Consider the following 27,707-nt stretch of genomic DNA (forward strand, 5'->3'; position numbering starts at 1 on the left):
CACAGCATTTCTGCAATAGCAATTGACTTAAGGACTACAAACATTTCTGAACCAGAGAGATCTACTGGAGATATACTACGATCTATGCAGAGGGATCTGGTACTCAACATCTCAAGTTGGGCTTATATTCTAGTCCTCAACGTCTGGTTCGTACCAAAATTGACAGAGAACTGCTGTCCTTGCAGCTCCTTGATCGAGCTGGCTACTCTACTCTTATTGAAAATGGCATTGTCTACATACGGCAGCAAGGCGACTCAAATTCCGCATGGTTTCAACTAGCCAATTCGAAGCATGGAGATCTTTATCGAATGCATATAAGTCCTGCATTTCTAGTGAATGCCCCACGAGCTCTCCGTACAAGAGAATTCAGTACACTCAGGCTATGGCATAATCGCCTAGGCCACCGAAATTTTCGATCAGTGGGAGATCTCATGAACTTATCTGTGCCGCGTCAACCACCTACATGCACAGCGTGCCTACAAGGTAAAATGAAGGCAGATTCGCACCCTCCTGTGCTTGAACGTTGCAGCAAGTCATTCGACCGCGTGCATGCCGACCTTATCCCCTTGGACAGTATCTCCCTTGGTGGATCTAAGTATATGTTACTACTGGTTGATGATTACACTCGCTACGCATGGTGTTACTTTGCCTCAAGCAAGAATGTTCCTGCAATTACGCCTCTCCTACAAGGATTCATAAACTTGGTCCTAACTCAATTCAATGCTGTAATCAAGTCATGGCGAACTGATGGCGGTACTGGTGAATTCATAAATAGCATGGTCAAAGAAATAAATCGCCAATACGGAATACTTCACCAAATCTCTACATCTGGTGTCAAGCAACAGAATGGTGTACTGGAACGACGAGTTCAGACAATCAAGAATATGGAACGCTCTATGAGAGCTGGTGCTGGTGTCCTAGATGACTACCGACTACAAGCTGAGTCCCTGGCCACCTCGGTATTTCTAACTAACATCCTGCCATCCACTACTCTAGGCAATATATCCCCACACCTTCTTTTATATAAGAAGCAACCACCTCTTACTACCTTGAAGCCCTGGGGATGCCTCGTCTGGATACACCTTCGAAAGGAGCACCGCAGCTCGAGCTCTGATCCTCGCTGCAGGCCAGCCATGATGGTAGGCTATATACAAGACTCAAAGTCTATTTATAAATGTCTTGATCTTCATACTCTGCAAACAAGCAATCACTCTGAAATCAAGTTTGATGAAGACCTTTTCCCTGGTCCATGGCTCAAACGCCCTGCCGGTTTTAAACCGTCTATTGCACATAAAAGAAATCCGCCTGGTTCAGCGGTCGATACTGTACTTGGTCAGTCAGTACCGGGAGCGCTTCCCAATGTATCAAGCGTACCATTTTCCTCGATGAACCCCTTCTGGCTGCAGCAATCCCAACCACCTGCAGATCCTGTGAACCCGGAAGATCCTGCAAAGCCAGTAGATCCTATGGAACTAGCAGATGTAGCCCAAAGGGCATTGGACTCCCCCCAGTCCCTGGCACTCCGAATGGACAGCCAGCCCATCTACAACCCACGAGGAAGCGTTGTATTTGGCACCTGCGTCAAAATCCATGAGCACGATACTACTAGGGAGCTTGTGGAAGCCGCTTTGATCGTGCAAGGCATGGAGTCGCTCTCCTGCCCACCCTGGCAAACAGCAGAGAGGATCCAAACAGACCACAATGGAGATCCTCTCTCCTATTCGGATGCCTTGCTCCAGGATCCGATTAGGTGGCCACCAGCAGTGCAAGAAGAACTGAAATCTCATGAAGAGAATGGAACTTGGATAGTTCAAGAGATCAGTCAGATGCCAAAAGGGTGTAAGCCGATCCCCGGCAAGTGGGTATTCAAGCGTAAACCGAGTCCTGATGAAGGCATTCGCTATAAGGCACGATTGGTGATTAAGGGATTCCTCCAACGCTTTGGAGTAGACTTCATGGAAACTTATGCCCCAACTGCCTCATTAGCTGCATTCCGACTCCTGGTGGCAATAGCTGTGCACAATGGCTGGTCCTTACGCAATCTTGATATTATTACCGCTTTTCTAAATGGCGATATAGACTCTGAAGTCTATATGGGGATACCAGAAGGCATGGATTTAGATCCAAAGAAATATGTTTTGAAACTGCGCCGGTCTCTGTATGGACTTAAACAAGCTCCGCGCATCTGGTGGGATAGGATGACCTCATTCCTATTGAAAGCAGGCTTCTATCAGTGCGATGCTGAGCCAGCTATATTCATTCGCAGCCTGGATAACAAATTCCTCATACTCCTCCTATTTGTCGATGACATCCTGCTAACTGGTGACCAGGACGCAATTGAAGAATTCGTCAAAGAATGCTGCAATGAATTTAAAACTCGAGATATAGGAACACCTAGGCGCTTCTTAGGCATCCATATTGAACATCGGAATGGCAAAGTGATATTGCATCAGAAGGCATATATACAGCGAATTCTCGAGCGCTTCAACGCACCCACGAATCCTGTTGCAACTCCACTTGATCCCAAGCACCCACTTGTTGAGGCAACTGATGCAGAAAGTCTAAACGAAACAGATGCTTTAGAATACCGTGCTGCAGTGGGAGCGCTAATCTATCTCATGATTTGTACGAGACCTGATCTTGCATTTGCACTTTCTCGCCTCTCCAAATTTGTGCAGAAACCAGGTATAAAGCATGCCGCAGCGCTCAAGCGTGTACTCAGGTATCTGGCTGGCACCCAGAACCTGGGCATCGCCTACTGCAAATCATACTCCAATGACTCAGTCTTATATGGCTACAGCGACTCTGACTTTGCCGCTGATTTGAATAACCGACGTTCAACTTCCGGTTTCATATTCCTTTTGAATGGCGGCCCAATATCATGGAAATCAAAACAGCAATCTTTAGTTACCAGCTCAACTCATGATGCTGAGTATGTTGGACTGGCAACTGCATCATATGAGGTTATCTGGCTTCGGAAACTCATTCTCGCTATCCTGCCTCAGTATGCAGAACATACGATGCCTTCCAACACAATTCATTGTGATAACCAAGGCGCCATTGCAACTGCGAATCAACCTAGTCATTCGCCCTCTACTAGGTCAAAACATATCGATATCCGTTTCCACGTTATACGCGAGGCTATCGCAAATGGCCTTATTCGTCTGGAGTATATTCGTACAACAGAAATGACGGCCGATATATTGACGAAAGCACTACCGAAGGAATTGCATGAACGTCATGTAAAAGGAATGGGAATGGAATCGATATGACATGTACCTGAACTGGCCTGGTTTCCTCCATGATTTTTCATCCCACAGGGTTTTGCATGGAGGTTTTCCCCCAGGACTGCCTGTATATACTCTTTTTTTTTCCTTCTCTTCTTTTCTCACTCTCTCTCCTTTCCCCATTAAAATCACCCGTGATCTAGTGGGAGGAACCTAGCCGATCTGACGCCTTTGGTGAGATCCCGGATGAGTGGGAGTGTCAGCGTGCTACACCCGTGGATCTCCCTCCGGCGCGGATCAACTATGCTCCGAGAGTCATGTGACCTCCGTAAAGGGGTCAGCGCAGCTGTAGTTAGCTTAGATAACCAATAACAACAACCAACACATTAACAACAACGGGATGATCACGTGAGACACGTGATCTCGGGTAGCGATGATGTAAGCACCCTTTAGCGCGAGGACGCGCACTTCTGTATACAGACGCGTCCTTAGGCATATCTTAGAGAAGCAGCGAATAGCTGCTTTATAAATACACACACACGTTTACATACAAGTTTGCTAGCAAGTCTATATCCTTATGCATCGTTCAATCACTACGCTCTTACAACCCAATCCTTACTGTCGGAACGTGAATATCAAACCCTACACGTTTTGGCACCGGATATAGTTAGTCTGACGCGGCACGTGCGTGCCGCGTATATCTAGCTAGCTATCCCCGTCCCCCTCGTTCTTGGGGACAAGTCACAATATTAGGAATCAAGATATCTTCATATTGTCAGGCTCATTAGGCCGCTTCGTGTTCGCGCCTTACTACCGTCTATGCTTCGTGATACGGACCGTAGTTAAACCGACACTTACATGTAGCTAGCTATTCCCCGTCCCCCTTGCTTTTGGGGGGCAGTCATCAATATCAGGAATTCTATACCATATTGATCAGGCTCGTCAGCTCGTCGGAATAGCTGTTCTACGTGACTAGTGCTAGCGACCTAGACGTAGATAAACCGACAGTTACAAACTCAAAAATAGTATTTCAAGAGAATAGAATAGCGTATTTTATGTACATGTATAATATTCTGATACTTGGTTTAAAGACTGAAAAGACAACGCAAAACACTTAATTCTAATTAGACATAGGGGTCCGTAGAAGAACCCATCATGTTTATCGCTAAGCGTTTGATGAGTCTAGGTAAATGGAATTGGCTACCACACTTAGAACCTCGTTGTCGTTTTTCACACTGTTGAGGACTCAGTTGATTTGGAACAAGATAAGTTACTCGTTCACGCTTAATAACCACAAACATGAATATGCCAAATATGCGAAGCGATCTGTAATGACTGAAACATTCGAACTATTAATACTATGTAATGTATATTTTAAGAATGTAATCTACTATATGTCATATAACGTGTTCACTGGTAAACGGCGCACCCGGGTAGGTGGCACAGCCGCATCCCACCTGTTGGTTCTACACGGTCCCCGAACAAGCGGAGATTGGTGTAACTTGTAAGGCTGGTCCAACAAGCCTATAGGGTGAGTTCAATCAATATGTGTAAATGACTTCAAATTGATAACTTCCTCTGTCTAGAGCTAACTAATGGGTGAACGTTGTTAGATAATCCGGACATCAAACATACATCAAACGTACATCAAACAAGGCAGACCCCCATGATAGCTCACAAATGACCCCGCAAGAGTGTCTATAAAATACCCGGCATTGAACCTGATGTATACACAGAGAGAGAACACAATACATACAATCTTGCTAGTCACTTCTTTTCTTTGATCCTAGTAAAACACTCTTCAGGATTGGCCTGGAATAAACCGACTAATCCGACACCTGGCAGATATTTTTACCCTTCATTTCATTCAGGCATTGTCAGGCTCGTTAGGCTGCTTCGTGTTCGCGCCTTACTACTGTCTATGCTTCCTGATACGGACCGTAGTTAAACCAACATAGACCTTGGGAATTGTCATATTTACCATTTTACCCTTAATCCCGTGAAATTGATAAACAAGATGATTCTGGGATTTCTCAACTGAAGCCTTGAATTTCTCTCTCTGCTTCCTTGACCAGACTGTATGTTTCTAATAGGGAATTATCCTGTATAAGGAAGAATCAAAACCCCTCGCTTTAATACGTGTTTCTTCCTGATTGCTACGCCAGGGACCTCGCTGCGCTGTGCACTTACTTCACCGATAATATCCTAAAAAATTCAATTCGAAAGTATACAAGAGGGGAACAGATCTTGCAAGAGAACGTATGTTAAGCTAATTGTGCAATCTGCATATCATTTTAAATCTTCAACTAAGCTGCTAACAGACCCCTCTGACGAGGCTTCAACCGACGCTGACTTAATCAATCAAAGAGGGGATCAAAAGGGGGCGGTCTCAAAACTCTCTGTACTGCGAAAATAATAGTAAAAAGCATTATAACGTATGATAGGTTGTAGTAGTTCCAAAGACTCTTCTTTTTAAGTGTCATACCAAGATTTTGAGCTAAATCCCTATTACTCAAAACTGGAGGAGGATTCTTCCTACGCATATTAGGTACAATTTGTTGTAACATTTCTGCCTGCGTGACGGAACTCCGTAGGTCACTCATTTCTCTGCGTAAGGAACCTATTTCTTCCCGTAAGTGATCGTATCTAATTCCCAGTACTTTATCGAAGCTAGTGCCTATGATTTCCCCTAAGGCTTCCTCTATCGGCCCTTTTCTAGTCAGTGCTTTTCTTGTCGCCATAGAGAATCGTGTTCGACAATAATTTACCTATCATTTTGCTCCACTGCAATCTATTTGTACCCCGTGGTGTGCACTAAGGATCAAGCGAAATCTAAGAATATAACCATCTACTACTGTACCCGTCGCTTCGCCTCCCCCCCACCTGGCGGTTGGGGAGTCGGCCCGGGCTCAAGGGCCACCCGGGCTTAAGGGCCAAAAAAGATGAAGCATCGTGTAAAAAGATTGACAGTCCACCAACGCTATATAAATATCATATAAAAACTAGACATACACTAAATACAAGCAATGTTTACCTACTTCCCATGGTATCAATAAAAAAACTGAGATCTTGAAGCTCTGTTGAGGCCTGCTCTTCCGCTAGCTCCTCCGCGCCGAAGACGTGCCTCTTATGAATCCTCAATAAATCACCATCATGACGGCGTTTTATGAGGCGATTCGCATCTTTTACATAAAGTGCACCACTCGTTTTAACCTGCCGTTTTGTAGTTTTTTTATTCTTGCGCTCTGCGGTTGCACGAACCTTTGCAAAGCTCTCACGGTGTAGATCGCTTAATTCGGCCAAAGTAAAGCTGCCTTGATTAACCACTTTTATACGCCGTGAGAGGCCTGGGCTTGCTTCGTCTAATATATTCTTTATACCGTCAATTGATTTCTCAATCTTATTGATGTAGCGACGTAGTGCAGCAGCGGTTGACGGTGGCGAGATTGATTTTGTGGTTGGAGAGCTGGGAATAGTGTCATCTGATTCACCATGAATTTTTAGCGTATCTCCCTCAGCAACCATAGCCTCAAAAGCTTCTTCTGGTGAAGGCATTTTATCGAGTATAAGGCTTGGATTAATTGGCCAATTCCCTCGTTCTCTCCAGCCATTCCGAATCGTACGATTAGTAAAGGTTTTGAGCCGAATATCATGCAATTCTTCAAAAAAGTCGTTTTTATCGAAATCAAAGCCCGCTAGGCGCGCAACTTTATTCACGACCCTCCCATGAACATGCTTATATTGCTGAAATGGGACTCCATCAAGAGGTTGTAAAAAATGCGTAGAATGCGCAGGAAATCGGAATGGCCGGATGTGAAAGATTTCACAATATTCAACAAACTGCATAGTAAGATGAGTTGTATGATTATCCATGAGAAGTAAGCGCCATGGAGGCCCTAATTCTGGCGGCTTTGTAAAATGATGAAAATGTTGAAGCCATTCGAATGCAATCTCATCCGTTATAAATCTATGCTCTGTAGGTGTAACTAGCCAGTCGTCATCTTTGATATGGCTATACCATTCCTCCATGTGGACTTTGCCTTTTGGAATTAATAATGGTGGTATAATCTTTCCCTTAGCGTTTATACACTCAACGACAGTAATTGATTCTCGAGAAGACAGGCTAGAGACCCTTTTTGATGTTTTTGGGTATGCTGTAATGACTGCTTCGTCTTTTCCACGTCCGACAATGAATCCGGTCTCGTCAAAGTTCCATAGATTTTGAGGGCGAATTTTATAGTCTTGTATAGCGATTTTGAGATTAATAAACCAGCGCTCAATCTCACCGTAGTGCTCCGAAGCAGTACGCTCCTTTTCTTGAGCTTTTATATAATTCGTACGTACTTTTCTGGTAAGCGATCTTGAAAGTCGTACGTCCACATTTTCCCAACGCGGGGGGGCTCTCCGGAGCCAGTGAAATCTTTAGCAAGCAAATAATTCGCACTCGCCTCAATTTGCTCGCTTGTAGGTGACGCACCTATATTATCTAGATACTCAAGCCATAGAAAAATGGCTTTTTCTTGATCTAAAGATAATACGCGGTTGGTTGGGGGGCGTGTTGAGCGAGAGGGTAGGCCATTCCACCGACGGGAGAGCTTTTTGCGAGACACCCCATATTTACGCGATAATTCGCTAAAATTCAGTTTTTTTTTTCGTGTTGCCACGCGCTGAGGATCTCTGCAATCAAAGCCTCCTCCGCTTTGTATAGGCTAGGGATCATTTTGGCAGTTTTTTGACGTTTGTAAATGATGGGTTGAGATTTTGAAGATTTTGGCCCTTGAGCCCGGGTGGCCCTTGAGCCCGGGTGGCCCTTGAGCCCGGGCCGACTCCCAACCGCCAGGTGGGGGAGGCGAAGCGACCGGTAACTACGGTACTCTGGATTTTTCGTAATTCAGGAAACGTTATTTCTCGTGGCTGTTCAAAGTAAGTGAGGCAGTATATTACTGAAAAAAAGTCCTATATACACCTTTAATATGCTATATAAGAACGAAAAAAAGGTGCTGATAATAAGGTAAGGGATTTTTTTTACGGCTAGCCATCACACAAAAAGAGCACAGAGGGTGATAATTGATTCGTGCTAGTCTCTAGAATTTTCCTCGAATCTGCATGTTGGTTGCTTCATGCAATCGAGATGTGTCAGATAAGCTGGCTTTCCAATGAAGCGATCAATCCGAAACTGTCATGTGTAAGAGAATGGTCTCAAGTTTACCCCATGGGATAGCTTACAAATCAGCTCAGGAGAAGGTCTATATAGACGCGGCTTTGGAACATGATGTACTTAGAAAGATAGACACAGAACTGAATGAATACTCATTGAAATTGACTCCATTGCTTCGTACGTACGTACATGCACCTTAGTGCACCCACACTGCCTGTATTATATAAAATTGAGCAATTAACGTAATCGGACACCCACCCGCCACTGACACCCAACCGCCAGTTTCTCCCGGAATACGCGCTCTATTCTATTTACTAGATTTCAACACGTCAATATGCCACCAACTCGTACAGAAAATCGACAAAAATTGGTGGAACAAGAGGGCAAGATTCTACTTGCTATTTCTGATTTAAAAAATGGCAGAATTCGCAGTGTTTTACGTGCTTCAGAGATCTATCAAATTCCTCGTACAACTCTCCGAGATCGACTCAACGGTATCGAATATAGAGGTGAGAAACGCGCAAATAGTCATATTGTGACTCAATATGAAGAGGAATCTCTTCTAAAATGGATTCTTGATCTTGATAAACGTGGATTGCCTCCCCGACCATCTCTTGTACAAGATATGGCTGATCTTCTTCTTTCTCAACGCGAAAATAGACACGTCAGTGAGAGATGGGTTTATCGATTTGTTGACCGCCATCCAGAGGAGAAACTACGGTTTTCACGAAGATATAACTACGAGAGAGCAAAATGCGAGGATATTAAGATAATCCAAGAGCATTTTAATCGCGTACAAGAGGTTATACAAGAGTATGGGATCTTATCTGAAGATATATACAACTTTGATGAGACTGGGTTTGCTATGAGTCTCTGTGCTTCTGCAAAGGTTATTACAGGTAGTGATCGATATGGATATTACAACCTGGTAATCGCGAATGGGTCACAGCAATTGAAGCAGTTAATTCAACAGGATGGGCTTTGCCCTCATATATTATCTTCAAAGCAACAACCTTCTATCAACAAGGCTGGTTTGAGATTCTTCCACAAGATTAGAGACTTAATATCAGTAAAAATGGCTGGACAACAGATGAGATTGGGTTGCAATGGCTTCAAAAGCACTTTATTCCTCATACGACAAGCCGCACGAAGGGGAGATATCGGATGCTTATTCTTGATGGCCATGGAAGCCATTTGACACCTCAATTTGATCAAATATGCACTGAAAATAATATTATACCAGTTTGCATGCCACCTCATTCTTCACATCTCTTACAGCCTCTTGATGTGGGTTGTTTTGCTGTTTTAAAACGGCAATATGCGCTGCATGTTGAGCAACGTGTACGGCTCGGATTCAATCATATTGATAAATATGACTTTCTCACAGCTTTTCCAGAAGCTCGTACAGTGGCATATAAGGCTGAAAATATTCAGAATGGCTTCAAAGCAACTGGATTGGTACCGTTTGATCCAGATCATGTCTATCAAAAGCTTACAGTTCAACTTCGCACCCCAACACCCCCACCTAGTCGATCAAGCGATTCGCAATCATCCTGCTTACAAACACCTCAAAATGCACGTCAATTTAAGCGCCAAATAACAACAATAAAGAAGCGGATTGATACTCATAAAACGAGCCCACTTGATCGGATAGCTAAAGCATACGAAGTTGGCATGAAACAGTTTGTGATTATACAGAAAGAGGTACATGATTTACGGGCTGCAAATGAGAAGGAGAAGCGAAAACGTCAAAGGTCTAAAAGGCAAATATCTCACGAAGGAGACCTTACAGTACAGGAAGCCCAGAAACTAATAATAAGTCGAGATCAGGCATCTCGATCTAATCCGGCTGTATCAGGTGAATCCGAACCTCAGGCTTCTCAACCACGCGTACGAGAGCCACCGAAGTGCAGTGGATGTGGGATTATTGGGCATAAAATCAATCGATGCTCAAATCGTACTACTAGTTAAAAAATTGTATATATTTTATATGTGGGTTAGAAATTCAGGCTTGAAATTTGTATAGAGTGCGTATTCCGGGAGAAACTGGCGGTTGGGTGTCAGTGGCGGGTGGGTGTCCGATTACGTTAAGATAAATATCGAATCAGATAACGTAATCGGTAAGCGAGTTGGTCACGTAAGCGAGTTGGTCACGTAGGCGAGTTGGTCACTTCTTCCCGAAAACGCGCTCTATATCGATTCTCATAATTCAACACGTCAAGATGCCACCAATTCGCAATAAAAATTCAAAAAATTCAGCTGAACAAGAGGGACGAATCTTGTTAGCTATTTCCGATGTAAAAAATGGAAAATTACGTTCTGCACGACAAGCAGCAGAGATCTATAATGTCTAGCGGTCAACTCTTCAAAACAGACTAAATGGCATGGCATATCGAGCTGAAACACGTGCCAATAGCCATAAATTGTCAAAATCTGAAGAGGAATCGCTTGTCAAATGGATACTCGACCTAGACAAACGTGGATTGCCTCCTCGACACTCTCTTGTACGAGAGATGGCTGATTATCTTCTTTCACAACGTGGAAATCAACAGGTTGGAGAGAAATGGGTATATAATCTTATTCGACGTCGCCCAGAGATCGAATCCAAATTTTCCCGGAAATATAACTACGAGCGTGCTAAATGCGAAGATCCAAAGATAATCCAAGAATATTTTGATCGCGTACGAGAGGTTGTATCAGAACATGGAATTTTACAAGAAGATATCTACAATTTTGATGAGACCGGCTTTGCTATGGGTCTTTGTGCAACTGCCAAGGTTATTACTGGAAGTGATCGATATGCTCGGCCAAAGCTATTACAGCCTGGTAATCGAGAATGGGTACTGCAATTGAGGCAGTTAATTCGATTGGGTGGGCATTGCCTTCGTACATTATTTTCAAGGCAAAGAAATATACTCGATTAGGCTGGTTTGAGGATCTTCCAGACGACTGGAAAATCAATATTAGCGATAATGGGTGGACAACAGATAAGATTGGATTAGAATGGCTTAAAACTCATTTTATTCCTCTTACCGATGGCCGTACATTGGGGAAATATCGGATGTTGATTCTTGATGGTCATGGAAGCCATTTAACAGCTGAATTTGACCGTACATGCACTGAGAATAATATTATTCCAGTGTGTATGCCTCCTCATTCTTCACATCTTTTACAGCCTCTTGATGTTGGCTGTTTTGCTGTTTTAAAGCGACATTATGGACAGCTTGTTGAGCAGCGAACGAGGCTTGGATTCAATCACATTGACAAAATCGACTTCCTCACTGCATTCCCGAAGGCTCGTACAATGGCATATAAAGCTCAAACTGTTCGGAATAGCTTTATAGCAACTGGATTAGTACCATTCAATCCAGATCGAGTTTATCAACAGCTTACTGTTCGATTGAAGACTCCAACGCCCCTCCAAGTCGATCAAGTGATACACAATCATCCTGCTTGCAAACCCCTCAAAATCTACGTCAATTTAAGCGCCAAATGACTACAACGAAGAAGAGAATAAGCCGGCATACAAGAAGTTCATCTGAGGCTATTGGTGAAGTGTTTACACGGGCATCAAAGGCTTATGAGATGAGTATTAATAAGCTTACAATTGCACAGAAGGAACTCCATAATCTACGGGCTGCACATGAGAAGGAGAAGCAAAAACGTCGAAGATCTAAGCAGCAAATATCTCATGAGCAGGGAATTACCAGAGAGGAAGCTCAAGCACTCGTTCAAGGTCAGATTGAAGTATCTCAGGCCGTTACTACTGCTCCGGCCGAGCCTGAGCTCCCAGTCTCTCATCCACCTGTACGACGTCAATTTCGCTGCAGTGGTTGTGGTGTTGCAGGACATAAAATAACTGGATGTCCTAATCGTATTAGTACTTAATTTTTTGTATATAATTTGTATGTGGGTTAGAAATTTATGTTTAAGATCAATATAGAGCGCGTTTTCGGGAAGAAGTGACCAACTCGCTTACCGATTACGTTATATTATGTTTTGGATTTCCTAATTCCTACTTTTGTACCAACGTACCTGAGATGCCCCTTGATCCAATCTTGCCATAGATGAAAGGTAGCTAGACTGACAGTTGGAGATGTGTAAGTGTCCGATTACGTTAGAACAGCCGTCGGTTACATCATGGAGCATATAATAAGCTTCAGATGGTTTTGTTGGTGACATTTACTCCAAGAATCGCTTTACAATCAACAAGTTAAGAACAGTTCTGACTTTGATTCCTCTCTAAATGTAGAATTAATGAAAAACTGACGGTCAGAACTCTTGACGATTACATCAAGCAAGGTCTAGGAAATTTTCGGGGGTGACTTGGCAGACTCTTCGGATGAATGAATGAATGGTTTATTGCGCACGCAGGGACCAAGCCTAGGGCACCAGTACGCTAATATTACATGATCTTTTCTCACAGTGTGTGACATGAACCCGCAGTAGCCGATGAATATGCACATGGTAGTCACCTTCGTAGTCATGGCAGAAGCAGAAGGTCTCGCCAGTGACCGTGTTGCCGTAATGGCCTGCTGCGTCTGGGCAGGTAGGACATGAATGTTCACTGGATGATACGGCAATCCATTTGCTGGTGAAATAGAATCAATTGTTTTCCAGAACATCACCATACCCTCTAATTTGCTACCGTCATCCACGTACTACATATAGTAGAGAGATTTTACGCCTTATAGTAGATGGTCTTTTATTGAGATACCATACTGAGTATTACATGATCTTGTTCAGATCCCCAGGGTCAGCCGCAGTGGGTGGAGAAGATTTTGAGTTCCGTATTCCGCCCATAACTGACCGATGATGATATTGTACATGTATTGTATTTTCAAAGATATGACTAAACCTGCTAAAGAACGTAACTCCTCGATAAAAGAGATAATAAATCGATTTATCGTTTTGGAGATGAGGATAATCAGTTTCAAAGTTTCTCCGATTGTTAGTAAACGATCTGATGCTAACTTTTCCCACCAACCGAAAAATAGATTCGACTAAGCATCTGAGCTGGCTGGACAAGGTCTATTGTTTTCGGAGCGCCAGGTAGATGGTCCTGAATGTAGTAAATCTGACTGGCCCGCCAACGAGGATAACATCGATGCAAGCAAAATGGTCAAAAAATTAATAATAAAAAACCACCATGGAACTTGGAGGTCACTTTTTTTTCTGGGGGTATAAGTTCTCCGTTTCGGTTTATCATCTTTACTCTCTGGATTCTCTGGACTCTCTAATCCTGTATTACTCCCTACCCTATTAGATCTCCGCATAGTGCCGATGTCGAAATAAATTAAATGAACCGGCAAATCTGCAGGCTATATAACCACTTTTCAAATCTATATTAAACTCAAGCAGAAGCGAAAAATCGTACCAAACACGTCATCGACGTTATTCTATCCGGGGAATCATCTGTGTTTATTACCTCAATATGTCCAATACAGATACGTATCACTTCATGATCAATCGACGCTGCATGCTATGTGCAGTAATTTAAGCCTCCCGTTCCCGAGAACAACTGTTGGAAACCAGTTTGTTTCTCTGGAACCTATTAGTGGATATATAGTACTATACTCACCACAACTAAAAATCGGATTACGACGGGCTTGGATCTCGGCGCTGATTCAACTACAAACAGGCAAATCAGCGCTACGCAGCTTCCTAGCGAGCGTACGGATCGAGGATTCCCCTCAATGCCAATGTGGCCTTGGAGATCAGGATACGGCCCATGTTCTCGTACGGTGCCCAATCTACACAAACCTGCGTACGGAGACACTCTGGAAAGAAGCACGGGAAACAGACTACCGAAAGCTCCTCAGCGAACCTCAGTGGGCCCAGCAGAGTGTTGAATTCATAATGCGGACTGGTCTATTGACACAATTCCGTCACACAATTCCGTCACACAATCCCCTAATATCGCGCGCTCATAGTGTGTGTGCGACACTATCTCTACAAAGCGTAACCATGTTGATTCGGCTTGTACGGACCAGCCATTTGAAACGCTTGGAATAGAATCGGGCACCAAAGTATATCACGCCACTCCGCACCTAGGTCATTCACTTTTCTCTGTATATTTGTCAGGGTTCTTCAGATCTGGATACGGATACGCGTCGTGACTCCCGCGTGATGCTGGCTGAGCCAGCGCCAAACCAGAAGTCCTGGCACGTCGACGTTGATTTATGCTTTTGTATGGTAGTACGCCCGCTGCCCAATTAGAAGGCACCGCCGGCCACTAGGCTTAGATGCGTGTATGAATCAATCAATCAATCAATCAATCAATCATATACTAAGGAAACTAAATATCCGAATCTTACGGGCAAGGAGGATCCTACAGAAGACGGGGGAAGACGTAATCACTACATAGCAGAATCGCCTCAGAGCATGTCTGTTGTTTTGATAAAGTGATTCGGACCACGTGTTACCTCCTTAGCTGTAAAAACTAGCAGTGGCTAATGCATGCCGTAACTTGATATGATCAATTTGATTGGTTATCAAGTCTTCTAGCATCATAAAATACTGCTCTTTAGTAGTATGCCCATTACAACCCCCCCAACAGGTAGAGAGATATCTACTAATAGCTAATTAGACGCAGGGCCTCGACAATAGATGGAGGCCGTCCACACTGAACAACATTGGTATTTATTAATACTACTAAGCCACTGTACAGTACTAGTGAGACGTCACAACGTGCGTCGTCTAAACTGCATCAGAAAGACCTTCGATGGCCATCTTCAACGTTTTTAGGAACCTTCCTTTCGACATTGAAACGTCTTTGAGATCCCAGCCACGTCTTACCAGATCAAACTCAACCTCAGCACCATGAGTACTATAATATGTATGCCCTCGGAGTCGGGAAAGATGTTGAAACATAGTCAAATTGCAGGAGCTTGGCAGAATTTCAACCACGACAGATTGTGGTTTCAGAAAAATGGCGTGAGACAATTCCACTCCATGAACACCAACTAGGATATCGGTTCTCTGAGCGATGCGAATCTGCTCTTTGAATGGGATACTTGAGAAGTCTACAATCTGGACCTTAACGTACGGGAATCTCTCCTGAACCTCCCTCAAATATTCCTCATGATCAATCAATCTCCGCTTTTGCTGTCGATCAATATACGTAAGCAGAATGGTGGAACTATCCTGCGCCGCTTGAATGTCAAAAGTGTTTTCTGTCGCTCCAATTTGAGTCCGATAGAAATCCACTATTCGACGAGAAAATACTTCCAATAAGTCAGATTGCTGACACGAATCGTTACCCCAGTCTCCCTGCCACAGGGGGTTGCTGGATCCTGCAAGAGGGATAATTATATTTGTAGGAGTGATTGTACTCCAGTCGGTAATTTCATGTATTCTTTTTATAGGTTTTTTAGAGAACAGCCCCCAAAGATCAAAGTATGGGCCATCACCTTGACTGTCCAGGATAATCACTTGCGTGTATTCGAAGTCGCCTTCGCTGAATAAACGAGAGCCTGTACCGTCTGGTGTCATCTGAAGGATATCAATGGTCAGAGTCATCGAAAATATTTCTACTAACGAGTGCCATGGGTTGGTTGATCCTTCTCGCTTGACAAGAATAGTATAGGTCTGTCTTTCCTGTGTTGTAAAGTGGTACTCAGCATCAAAATGGATAAATGCTTCGAATATCACACGAGGACCTGTATGATACCAATATACAGGGAACCGCGTAAAATGCGGGATTCCCCGGGCGACCTCATCTTCATTGAGATCCCTAAGATTGCAATTAAGGTGAAATTTTCTTGACTCCAAGTTGAAGGCTGCTGACCTCCCGATACAAAATGAGTCTACCTGCTCCTTGTTTGGATGGGTCTGGCTGTGAAAGCAAGTCACTCCTGATGTTGATCCCGGTGAACAGTATTCTGTAGCTGTGTTTTGAAAATTCTCCAGATAGTGTTGTGTATAGCGATCCGCACAATATGATGACGGCGCCCCCATGTAATGATATTCAGACAACAAACTGGTATCACGTATTTCCTCGACAATTAAGGGCTCATATCCAACGGACCTGTAAAGCTGCGTATAATGTGGAAGTAACCGAATAATGATGGCAACAGCTATAGCTGTAAGTGACAATAGATTGATAAGAACCATTGTCCTTACTCAAGAGCCAAAGACCGCGGTACATGTATAATTGCTTCAGCCCCAGACAATCGGCTGTAATAAAGCTGGATGCAAAACCGGTGCGCGCTTTTATTCACTTCAATTGTTTCTCAAGCCCTGCAGCTAATAGGCGCTAAACTATATTCAAAAATTATTCCGAAACCCCTGTTTCAGGCTTTACTTACTATGTAGTATGGAATATTTCATGACTCAGAGAAATGGGTTCTCCCTGGAAATTATGTTATGTATTATGACGATTCACTCTCAAGTTTTAGTATATCCAGTATACAGTATCAATTGGATACTTTCTTGAACATAACTATGATAGCGGATAACTACTGAACTTTATCTTCCGATACCAAGCTCTAACCGGACCAAATGTACCTTCAAACTATCCCCAACACCCTCAACTATGTCCTTATTATTATTACTATTCCGTTATTCAGTCGGTTTTGCACGATTAATCTATCCTCTGCCGATAGAGCAAAAAGCGTCGGAAGCGCTGATTCTTTCACAATTCCAACTTTTCTCCTCGTATCGAGAATAATCCATACTAAGTATATGGTGGATAGTGCCACTTGGTACCGCTAAACAGGTTATATAAGGCCACCTGACAATGGCATATGCACTGGGGGCAAGTTTTGACCTTGGATAGGGGTTCCATGAATCTTACGGAGCGTATATACAAGAGTAATCCAAAAATGTTACAGTAGTTTGCACCTTCAGAGTAACAGCTAACACTCTCTTCTCTTTCTTCTGAAACAGTGCTAGGAGTTTCCTAGTCTACATACAGCTAGATCCGGAATAACCCTCGCTCGTGTAACTTTCTCCGTGGCGTATTGCGCATTCGTAGATTTGATACGCCCGTAAATTACATGTATCACTACCTACTCGTAGGCTTGGGTAGTGCGCAAATTTATTTTACCTACTCCATAGTATATGCGTGTTTTTCCATAGGTGGCCGGTCCAATATTGACCCGAGATGTCAGCAGTGATTGGAGTAACTATAAACACGAAGAATCTGCCATTTACTTCGGCTTTCTCGCCCATATCTGACATTTTAGTTTTCGTAATATATATGTTGTTACTAAGGTATAGCGTTACTTTACAATAGATTCTCCTGGATCTTAATCGACAACTAATGTTAAATAAAAACGGCTCAACATTTTGTATAATTAATTCAAGGGTAGTTAGTTTACGGTATAATTGTGAGTAATCAACTCAATTCGTCTCAGATTGCTGAAGCTGGTTAATGCCATTCAAGCACAATTAAAGACATCGCTCCACTTTGCGCTTATTAAGTCCATTCAAATGAATGAGAATGGTGTCTAGCAAGAATAATCCTTTGGATCTGGATCGACTCCATCCGTGTTGAGAAGTAACTTAACTATTGCCTCATGCCCCTCTGATGCAGCTCTTGATAGTGGTGTCTGGCCATCATTATCCTTTAGATCTTGATCAACTCTGCCTGTGTTGAGAAGTAGCTTCACTGTTGCCTCATGCCCTTTATATGCAGCTATTGACAGTGGTGTCCGGCCATCATTATTCTTTAAATCTGGATCAACTCCATCCGTGTTGAGAAGTAGTTTCACTATTGCCTCATGCCCTTTTGATGCAGCATAAAATAGTGGTGTCGAGCCATCATCCTTTGGATCTGGATCAACTCCATCTGTGTTGAGAAGCAGCTTCACTATTGCCTCATGCCCTTTTGATGCAGCATAAAATAGTGGTGTCCAGCCATTATTATCCTTTGAATCTGGATCGACCCTATCTGTATTGAGAAGTAGCTTTACTATTGCCTTATGCCCTCTTGATGCAGCTCTTGAAAGTGGTGTCCAGCCATTATTATCCTTTAAATCTGGATCGACTGTATCTATGTTGAGAAGTAGCTTCACTACTGCCTCATGCCCTTTATATGCAGCCATTGACAGTGGTGTCAGGCCATTATCAGTTCTTGAATTTGGATCGACCCCATCCATGTTGAGAAGTAGCTTCACTATTGTCTTATGCCCTTCTGATGCAGCATAAAATAGTGGTGTCCAGCCATCTCTATCCTTTGAATCTGGATTGACACCATCCATATTGAGAAGTAGCTTTACTATTGCCTCACGCCCACTTGATGCAGCATAAACTAGTGGTGTCCGGCCATAATTATCTTTTGAATCTGGATCGACTGTATCCGTGTTGAGAAGTAGCTTCACTATTGCCTCATGTCCTTTTTGTGCAGCCTCTGATAGTGATGTCTGGCGAGAATTATCCTGTGAATCTGGATCGATTCTATGCATATTGAGAAGCAGCTTCACTACTGCCTCATGCCCTTTTGATGCAGCATAAAATAGTGGTGTCTGGTGAGAATAATCCTTTGAATTAGGATCGACTCCATCCACATTGAGAAGTATGTTGACTATTGCCTCATGCCCTCTTAATGCAGCATAAAATAGTGGTGTCCGGCTATCTCTATCCTTTGAATCTGGATTGACTCCATCCATGTTGAGAAGTAGCTTTACTATTGCCTCATGCCCTCTTGATGCAGCTCTTGATAGTGGTGTCCGGCCATCATTATCCTTTGAATCTAGATTGACCCCATCCATATTGAGAAGTAGCTTTACTATTGCCTCATGCCCTTCTGATGCCGCGTATGATAGTGGTGTCCGGCCACGATTATCTTTTGAATCTGGATCGACTGTATCCGTGTTGAGAAGTAGCTTCACTATTGCCTCATGTCCTTTTTGTGCAGCCTCTGATAGTGGTGTCCGGCCATCATTATCCTTTGAATCTAGATTGACCCCATCCATGTTGAGAAGTAGCTTTACTATTGCCTCATGCCCTTCTGATGCCGCGTATGATAGTGGTGTTGAGCTATGATCATCCTTTGGATCTGGATTAGCCCCGTATTGGATGCTAATCCGAGCAGTACTCTCATTCCCGTATTTAGCAGCCCATAGTAGTGCGAAGCTATTTTTATTTTGACGGTCATACCGATAAAGACATGGAATAAACACGGAATAACAATGTCGGCTGGTCCGAGATAATGCGCTTATATCCTTTTCTGTTTCGAGGAATTCTGTCAGGAGTTGTAATAATTCAGTAGGTAAATCTATCAGTTTCATTGTGATTTGCTAGGGATGTTCATAGAAAGCGTTGAGAGGCTGGGAGTCGGGATTTCAGTCCAAGAACCCGTTGCTGGTCAACAGGAGACAGAAGTGTTAGGCTTGCTCTACTAACTTTACCAGGCAGTTTTAGAACACGTGTTCAGACTATTGTATTTTACCGCCATTCATGTATTGTAAATAAAAGTCTGTATCGACAGATACTGTATTATCTCCGCATTAACATTATTCCTACACTATTCTATATTTATAATAGCGTCTTCTTGGCACTGTTTCAGAGGAAAGAGAAGAGAGTGTCAGTTGTTACTCTGAAGGTGCAAACTACTGTAACCACGTCACACTTTTATTGTAATCACTGCCACTCTTATTACATACCATGGAACAAAGCAGGTCATTATCACAAATCATTACGTGTGCTAGATTGTTAACAATTCTCCCCCTTTTCAGTATATGTATATGTGCAGTAAATACTGATCTTCAGATCATCTATGATCAGTGATGCATAGCAAAGATGTCGCAAGAGATGAAATTTGAAACAATTCCCGCTGGTAAGGCCCTGTCGTCTTACCTGTTTGATTGTGTTGACACGCATCACAGAACTACGTCTACTCATTTACAGAGAGCTTTTTTCTGTGAAGGAAATAATTCATGTAGGCACTCCCAAGTCGAAAATGTCTCGGTATCCGGGTATCCTCCAGTCGAGTAGATTAATTTATGGTGAAGCTACAGAAATACTATACGGTGAGACACTTTTGATCTTACACCTGCATCCAGACAATTATCCTGATATTGGATTTCGTCACAACCCGTTTGAAGATGAAAGATGGGAAGGAGGTTACGAATGGCCATCAAAAGATTTTGTGGCTGTGCAATACGGCGGTGAAGAATTGAAAGGCTTAATGGAGCCGCATGTCTTTGCTAGATTTCGCCGAGTACTCATTTGCTTGCAAAGTACACTTAAGGCGCGTTATATCGCCTCGTGGGCCAATCCAGATATTTCCATCGTCAAGGACATAAAGACCATATTTGACGATCATCCACATCCACTCATGTTTATTGGCAAACTGCTGAGACGTTCGTTTAATCTACAACTTGCTGGTTTACACTTGTGCCTAGTGCTTGATGGGCACAAGCTAAAGAATGTAAACATTCAGGATCTTATAAAGAGGTTCAACGAGTGCAGTAAACAAATTATGGATGATACCGGCCTATTGCATGGTTGTGAAAAGATTAAGGCATGCCTCCACGCCACCACTCAAAATCCTGAACAAGAGTGCTCCTTGCTATCTACGGACTTGGAAAGTCATCTTCTCAGCCAATATAGATCGGCAGACGGAGATAGACGCTGACGACTATGCGTTTCTGAGTCATAGAGCCATAGTTCAAATATTTAAAGTTTTAGCATAGACTTAATCAAGAATAAAAGTAACGGCGCCACTACTTTGGCTCGATTCATAATCTGATTCTTCATAAGGCAATTCAACTGTGCTCTCAATATATAGTATCCACTATGTCCTTCGCAAACTTTCCCTTAACTACAGGATCTGCACCCCCATGCTCCCATGCGAATGGTCGAAGAAACATTTGTAAATCAACAGGAATCTAGATCGCATTGTCCATCTCTACTTTAGCATCATTTTCGTGGCCAATGGCCATACTAGAACAATATCATAGAATACAACATTCGGCGTGAGGATGCTATCAAGGCTATTGGGATATCCTCAATTGGAGATACGACAATGCAGCTCTTTACTGATGGAAACGGCTTCGACAATGGGATTGGAGCGGCAGTTTATTCGCCAACAATGGAGCAGGGCTTACAAACCAGTGGGCTCGTCCGAGACACATACAGTTTAGGCAGAGGCACTGGAGGAGATTAACGGCGCCGGATATCTTACCCCAAAGCTAACCACATAACATGAAGCCACAATCTATACAGATAACCAAGCTGCGATACGCGCCATATGCCAATGTCGTCAGGGCAGTATATCCTTCGACAGACAGTAGATCTCCTGTGCGACCAACGATCTTATTGGCATGTGCGATTACAGTGGGTGCCATTGCACGGAGGAATTCCTGCCAACAAGGAAGCAGATCGACTAGTGAAGCTAGAAGTGGTTGAAGTGACACAGCGTGCAGAAATTACTGCGTGGCCCGGATCAATAAACCCAACTAGACCACGCCACAGGAATTTCATATATTCCAAATCAGTCAATTATTTTTGTTGCAGTGTGTCGTTGGAGGCTACAAGCGGGCTTCGCGAATCCGGGGAACAGCAATGGGAGCACGCCAAGCACGGTTAGGGCGCGAACGAGGAAAGCTTTGCAGCTACATGAAAACCTACGACGGGCCTGGATTTCGGCTTTCATCCAACTCCAAACAGGCAAATCTGTCGGAATGGTAGGTTTATTCCAGGCCAATCCTGAAGAGGGTTTTTACTGGATGAAAGAGGAAGAAGTGGCTAGCAAAATTGTATGCATTCTTTTTCTTCTCTCTGTTTATCTATCAGGTTTCAAAGCTGGGTTTTTATAAACGTCGTTGGCGGGGTGATTTGTGGGTAAACGTTGAAGGCTATCTAGATCTGGAGTAACCCTGGCTTGTGTAATTTTCTCCCGGAGGTAACTATTGCGCATTCATAGAATTAAATTACGTGTATCACTGTTTCAGCGTTTCAATTTCCATTTTCTGTTCATTCCTTTCTTCCAAGATGAATACGTCCGTAAATTACATGTACAGTACTATTGTGTTGGCTTGTTGTCTTCTCTCAAATCTTTGGCTTTGGCTTCTCTTTGCGTTCCTTCACTGAGTCACAAAGTCAACGTGGATATTTTGGTGCTAATTTGAGTTTGGAGTTGATAGAGATAATTTCCTGAGCTTCCTACGTTCCTTCTATGACCTGCGAGCCCTGTAATGGCCATGTGCTGAAACAAAGTGGATGGTGGCGTTGCTATAGTCATCTCTATCGATACCGTAGTATTACGCCTTGACAAATAGTCATTCATGAAAAATCCGCCCGAACACTTTGACTCGAAGCCGAATCTCTGCTCTGCATGTTTCGAGTTTTTTGGCACATACAGAACAGAAAGGGTGACCGCACTCAAAGACAGTATCCATGTTTCTTTCAAAGCAGACCCCACAAACTGCGTCCACATCGATCCCTGACTTTTTCGCTTTTGCCCGCTTTAATTCTGCGCCAAAGAAGGAATGGGATGGATGGGTGATTGATAGTTCTGACCAGGTTTGAATTGCAATATCATCATCGTCTAGTGCATCGAGGATCTTGCGAATATTTTCCAGAAACCTCGAATCATTCGGATGAGCCGAGGATAGATCTTTCCAAGTAGCAATAGCGGATCGGGCTGATTCACTACTCTGAAGTGCGTATAAATCATCAAGAAAATCCGACCGAGTTGGATGCGCAAATAAAAGTTCCTTGTGGAAACCAATAATGGCATCTTGATTATGGATGTTTTTAATCGCATGCTGTTGTTGATCTCTGAAGTCCTTGCAACTTGGCTCTTCTTTCAGCAACCGGATCCAGATCTGAGCGACGAGGGGCCAATCTGTGTGAGCTGCCAAAGCATCGGATATTTGTTTACGCCGCGGGTTATGATTATTTGCTATGAGTTCTTTCCATATCTTGATAGAGAATTCATGGTCGTCCTGTGTTGCAAGGGACTTGCCGAGCAACTCGAGAAAAGCGCTGTGACCAAAGCGATTGAATGCCTTGACACATTGCTTTACACAGGCATTAAAATCTCTGCGTGCCTGATGTATCTTAGCGAAAGCAAATTCGATTTCAATATCAAGAGGTACGTCTGAGTCGTAATATTTTGTAAAATTGTTGATTGCTGTCTCATAGTCTCTAATTTCGGTGTAAGAAGACCCAGATTTTTCCGGATGAAAGCACTCTCCGGACAGCACTGCAATAATTGGGCTAGAATCTCAGATCGCTCCGCAGCGGGCAGCGGTCTAGAGCCTTTTTAAAGCCAGCCTGTATGTCGTTTCGAAGAGGATATTCAATGAACCATTGTGACCACAGGTTTGTGCTTTGCTTATGCTCTCCCTTCCTGGCATGTGCGATGGCAACTTGCTTCTAAAGCTAGAAATAACCTGGATGCTTTGCTAATAGAGTCTTGGCGATTGCTAGGTGAGCCTCCGGGGTCTCTCGTGTAATATTTTCTGAAAATGCCTGTTGTGCGGCCAAGAACCAAGGATTATCCTCAAGTTGAGTAATAATCGTTGGCATATCAGCAAAGCCGCCGTAACCCGTTTTTAGGCAATCCATTGGTGCCGAACAGATAGAACCTGGGTGTGTTGATTCGATCTCTCACTAATTTCAGACATTCAACTAGTTGGACATCGTGGCGAAAGTTCTTAAATAACATTGCCATTAGATCAATCACCTAGTTAGCCTCCCTGCAGAGGCTATATCAGCCTTGCGAGACGCCCAGAACTTTTTCGCATGTGATTTATTCCTTCTGACCAATCGAACGGAAGAATATTCATCACTGCCGCCTAACTTCCGTCCTGATAAAAATATGGAAGTGACAGCGGACTATAACCACTTTTCCCAATTGAGATATTACTCAGCATGTCATCCCACCATCTAATTAGTCATCTCAGACCTCATAAGCACGTTTTAGTTGGCTCTAATATGCTACCAGGCCTCGTTGACCCCTGAATTAAATATGGCTTCAAATAGCACCCAAAACAACCTTTTATGTAGATATGCAGATTAGGTAGTCATTCCAATACTAGTCTGTACAGCGTTCACATTCGTTGTTAGGGGAATATCACTAATCACGAACTAGCAGAGTTATTTTGGGAGGTTCCTGTTTCGGCTGACAAATGCAATAGTTATCTACAGCCTAGGACGTCCTCGCATCGAAAAATTATCAATTGATCTGATCATATATCATGCTAACACATGTTTCCGCAGCCCGATGCATTAGAACTAGAAATTATAGATTATTATGACACCATTGGCCCTTGGGTAGAGCTGTATGAAATATCAGAATTAGACAACGGCGACCATCATTGGCACGGTGCCGTTTCAGTTGGAATATCACGGACGCTCCCGTCAGTTCCACAGTTACATATACAATGCAATCTTGCCCCATATTATCCAGACGAAGTTCTTCAACAAACGGATTCTCCAGTCAAAAAGGAGTCTTTCGATCATAGCCCTCTACGACCAGTTCCAAGAGTACGTCTGCGAGAGAAAATTGTCATATGGGGAGACTACAGTATCTACACGTTTGATATTTCAATTCCGATACACAACTCTCTACGCACGAAATGTAAATACTTAATCAAGCACCCAATGTGTATACTTGATGCATTTAAGTACTCTTTCAATATACCCCCATGGTCGGAGCAATTGTGGAAGGCCCTTAACATAGCCGATGATGGATTTCCTCTTTCTGACCAGCATGTTTACTACGTTCAGAAGGTGCCAGTTGACTTCACCCCGCAGCTCTTGTGTCATACTCTGCCGCTTGCAGCAATCCCATTCATTCGCCGGCAAGATTGCTGGGTGACGAAATATACTCAGGAGAGCAAGGTTAAATCTTCACGCGGCAATATGGGTGGCATGGTAGCGAAATCCAAGATCAAATCTTTATGTGGCAATATCGGTAGTGCGGTATTGAGATTCCGAATAGCGCTGAAGAGTGTCAAAGAGCAACTAGGGTTCTCAGTCACCTTCAAAAGCCCTATTCTTGTGGAACGCGTACAGCGACAAAGCAAAACTCGCATGGGTTGATTGTTCTAAAGGCTCACAGCCAAGCCAAGCCACCAGCTACATGTATTAAAAAAACATCATGTCCCCTTACTATAGTCATGTACGTAGTAGAATTAGTGGGTCTTCCGAGATACGTATTAAGTTATCATCATCCTTGAGAATATAACGATCCTAAGTTATAGCCAATAGAATCCTGCACATCAATCATTTTACTACTACGTATGCATAATGTAAATTCTTGATGTAAAATTATGTATGGTAATGAGATAATTGTAAATATTGGAATCTAAACGAATTTTACGGGGTATAATATATAGCGCACCTTGTTAGTTTAGTAGCCCAGTGGAATTCCGACTGTCTCTAATTACGTAGTACTCCATCTGGCCCATTCCTAAATTAGCTGAAGGGATGTACCCAACCCAAATCAGTCAAAGAACATACTACGACTACGTACAGTCCTGGAAGATAGGCAAGCGTATCTCCGTATATTTAGTAGGTCGCGCCAGTAATAGGTGCCTGCTGTTTGCTGAGTCGAGACTATGAGCAATCAAGCAAGTAAAACCTAGAACATGTTCCGGCGTACATTCTCTTATCAAGCTATTTTCCCATGCAATCTGTCATATGAATGAATGCTCTTCTAAGGGATGTACGTAATTTCTATAAATAGCACTGCTTCTCTACGTAACGGACATGAGTATATTAGTGAATAGCTAGGCAGCTCATTGACGCACAGGGATGGCAACGTCTCCAGACATGGCTATCCTATTTAGTGGCACCGGCTTCGGTACTTATTATTATGATATTATTAACCCGCAGAAATGTTTTACGGATTTTTCTGGCGCTAACAAAGGCTTTGTAGAATGCAGTAAACCGGCATGGACACTTGAGGAAGTTATGTAATTCAAACTACTTAGTAGCCATGAATCATACGGAACTTGCTTCCGACATGAGAAAATATTGCGGGAAACAAGTGGTAGTTTCAGTCAATGGCCTAGAGTTGGATCTACCTCTATTTATTGGAGACGGATGTGTCCGTTGCGCTGGAGGAAGCTCTGATGTTATAGTTTGGGATCCACTGGCAGCCCCTGGGCTTGATTTCAGTTACTCAGTGTTGGACGCATTATCCGATGCTGCATGTACTTCAGGGCACGTCGAAATCAGTTGGAAGATACTTGACGAAGTTTTGTACAATCCTGACTATGGCGGATCCGGTAGATCGCAGGGTCCGACTACGTAGGGTAATTCACAGCGGCAGTCATATAGAATATTGAAATCCTATTGGCCGGCTGCGGCCTGTCATGTGATCTCGTTTAGATATTAGTAGATCCGAGCCCCGTAGGATTCAGCCCCTCTTATAATATCCACTTGGCCCTCAAATACTCCTGTTCTCTGCTTCGTCTTCAACATCATCAACTCTCTCTCTTCTTCATTGGCTATCTCCACCCCTTGATCTGTTTCTTCCATCTCATCGCGAGTTCACAGCATACAGACCGTTAGTTTCTTATCCTGACCCTGCATTTGGACTGGTTACATTAGTTCAGAGGCTAACGTAGCTCTTGGCTGCACAGATCATGGTTAAAGGCAGGTATGACTTGTGAGTAACCTCTGCTAAGGCTACTCGCTAGGCAAGCTGGGAATGACCCGTGGCGACCTTTTCAAGGTCAACGCCGGTATCGTCCGGACGTGGTTAAGGGCATTGCAGAGCTCAGTCCCAAGGCTTTCGTGCTCATCGTCTCCAGCCCCGTCAACCCTACCGTCCCATCTCCGCCGAGGTCCTCAAGGCTGCTGGTGTATTCGACCCCAAGCGTTTCTTCGGTGTTACCACTTTGGATGTTGTTCGTGCCGAGACCTTCTCCAGGAGTACAGTGGCCAGAAGGACCCCTTACAGACCACTATCCCTGTTGTTGGTGTGCACTCCGGTGACACCATTGTGCCACTCTTCAGCCAAGCCAAGCCAGGCCTGCTTTCGAGCTCCCTGCCGACAAATACGATGCTCTCGTGAACAGTGCGTTACCTGATTGAACCGCCTTCAAGACAGATATTCTAACTTTCTACAGGAGTCCAATTTAGTGGTGGTGAGGTTGTCAAGGCTAAGGACGGTGCTGCCTCAGCTACCTTTTCTATGGCCTATGCTCGCTTCAGGTACGTAGGACGATTACTCTTTAGAATTAAAAGACTTAACTTTTGATTAGATTCGCCGAGAGCGTGATCAAGGCACTGAACCAGCGATATGGGGTTAGCCCATAACACACAAGATAACAAGACTGCTTGCCTACAGACGCTGGAGGGCCATGGCGATTCAGTCAATCTCATCTTCTCCCATGATTCCACACGGCTCGCCT

General features: G+C 43.5%; 8 protein-coding genes across 8 annotated transcripts in view, besides 9 other annotated features; 5 read left to right on the top strand and 3 right to left on the bottom strand.

Moving 5' to 3' along the window:
• The window catches only part of TSTA_107880 (uncharacterized protein), a gene marked incomplete at its 5' end in the record, with an annotated part of 4,530 nt that extends 915 nt beyond the window's left edge, over positions 1-3,615 (top strand). The window contains one exon of the mRNA XM_002488308.1: positions 91-3,615. Within this exon, the coding sequence (XP_002488353.1) occupies positions 91-3,272 (3,182 nt within the window). The 3' untranslated portion in view covers positions 3,273-3,615. The remainder of the gene's footprint in view (positions 1-90) is intronic.
• Positions 156-3,269: a mobile genetic element.
• Positions 462-1,025: a mobile genetic element.
• A 2,642-nt stretch (positions 3,616-6,257) lies between the features above and the next one.
• TSTA_107890 (uncharacterized protein) lies at positions 6,258-7,609 on the bottom strand (the record flags this gene model as incomplete). Its single annotated transcript, XM_002488309.1, has 2 exons — positions 6,258-7,538; positions 7,568-7,609. The coding sequence occupies 2 exons, from the start codon at positions 7,607-7,609 to the stop codon at positions 6,258-6,260; spliced, it is 1,323 nt and encodes a 440-aa protein (XP_002488354.1).
• Positions 6,426-7,571: a mobile genetic element.
• Positions 7,574-7,864: a mobile genetic element.
• Positions 7,865-8,719: 855 nt separating this feature from the next.
• On the top strand, positions 8,720-10,356 carry TSTA_107900 (transposon, putative; the record flags this gene model as incomplete). The annotated part of the gene is made up of 2 exons (XM_002488310.1): positions 8,720-9,416; positions 9,476-10,356. 2 exons carry the CDS (start codon positions 8,720-8,722, stop codon positions 10,354-10,356), a joined length of 1,578 nt encoding a protein of 525 aa, XP_002488355.1.
• Positions 8,765-9,289: a mobile genetic element.
• Positions 9,307-10,275: a mobile genetic element.
• Positions 10,357-10,652: 296 nt separating the features above from the next.
• Positions 10,653-11,228: a mobile genetic element.
• Positions 10,770-12,273, top strand: TSTA_107910 (uncharacterized protein; the record flags this gene model as incomplete). The annotated part of the gene is made up of 4 exons (XM_002488311.1): positions 10,770-11,211; positions 11,244-11,524; positions 11,561-11,740; positions 12,001-12,273. The coding sequence occupies 4 exons, from the start codon at positions 10,770-10,772 to the stop codon at positions 12,271-12,273; spliced, it is 1,176 nt and encodes a 391-aa protein (XP_002488356.1).
• Positions 11,228-11,764: a mobile genetic element.
• Positions 12,274-14,641: 2,368 nt separating the features above from the next.
• Positions 14,642-14,670: a microsatellite.
• A 414-nt stretch (positions 14,671-15,084) lies between these two features.
• Positions 15,085-16,500, bottom strand: TSTA_107920 (uncharacterized protein; the record flags this gene model as incomplete). Its single annotated transcript, XM_002488312.1, has 2 exons — positions 15,085-16,414; positions 16,445-16,500. 2 exons carry the CDS (start codon positions 16,498-16,500, stop codon positions 15,085-15,087), a joined length of 1,386 nt encoding a protein of 461 aa, XP_002488357.1.
• A 1,337-nt stretch (positions 16,501-17,837) lies between these two features.
• On the bottom strand, positions 17,838-19,619 carry TSTA_107930 (ankyrin, putative; the record flags this gene model as incomplete). Its single annotated transcript, XM_002488313.1, has 2 exons — positions 17,838-19,464; positions 19,489-19,619. The coding sequence occupies 2 exons, from the start codon at positions 19,617-19,619 to the stop codon at positions 17,838-17,840; spliced, it is 1,758 nt and encodes a 585-aa protein (XP_002488358.1).
• A 511-nt stretch (positions 19,620-20,130) lies between these two features.
• Positions 20,131-20,968, top strand: TSTA_107940 (uncharacterized protein; the record flags this gene model as incomplete). Its single annotated transcript, XM_002488314.1, has 2 exons — positions 20,131-20,167; positions 20,274-20,968. 2 exons carry the CDS (start codon positions 20,131-20,133, stop codon positions 20,966-20,968), a joined length of 732 nt encoding a protein of 243 aa, XP_002488359.1.
• Positions 20,969-26,936: 5,968 nt separating this feature from the next.
• On the top strand, positions 26,937-27,612 carry TSTA_107950 (malate dehydrogenase, putative; the record flags this gene model as incomplete). The annotated part of the gene is made up of 5 exons (XM_002488315.1): positions 26,937-26,959; positions 27,068-27,272; positions 27,310-27,370; positions 27,423-27,507; positions 27,558-27,612. The coding sequence occupies 5 exons, from the start codon at positions 26,937-26,939 to the stop codon at positions 27,610-27,612; spliced, it is 429 nt and encodes a 142-aa protein (XP_002488360.1).
• Positions 27,613-27,707: the final 95 nt, after the last annotated feature.

This window comes from Talaromyces stipitatus, genomic scaffold, assembly GCF_000003125.1.
Source record: "Talaromyces stipitatus ATCC 10500 scf_1105507295491 genomic scaffold, whole genome shotgun sequence".
Lineage (NCBI taxonomy): Eukaryota > Fungi > Ascomycota > Eurotiomycetes > Eurotiales > Trichocomaceae > Talaromyces > Talaromyces stipitatus.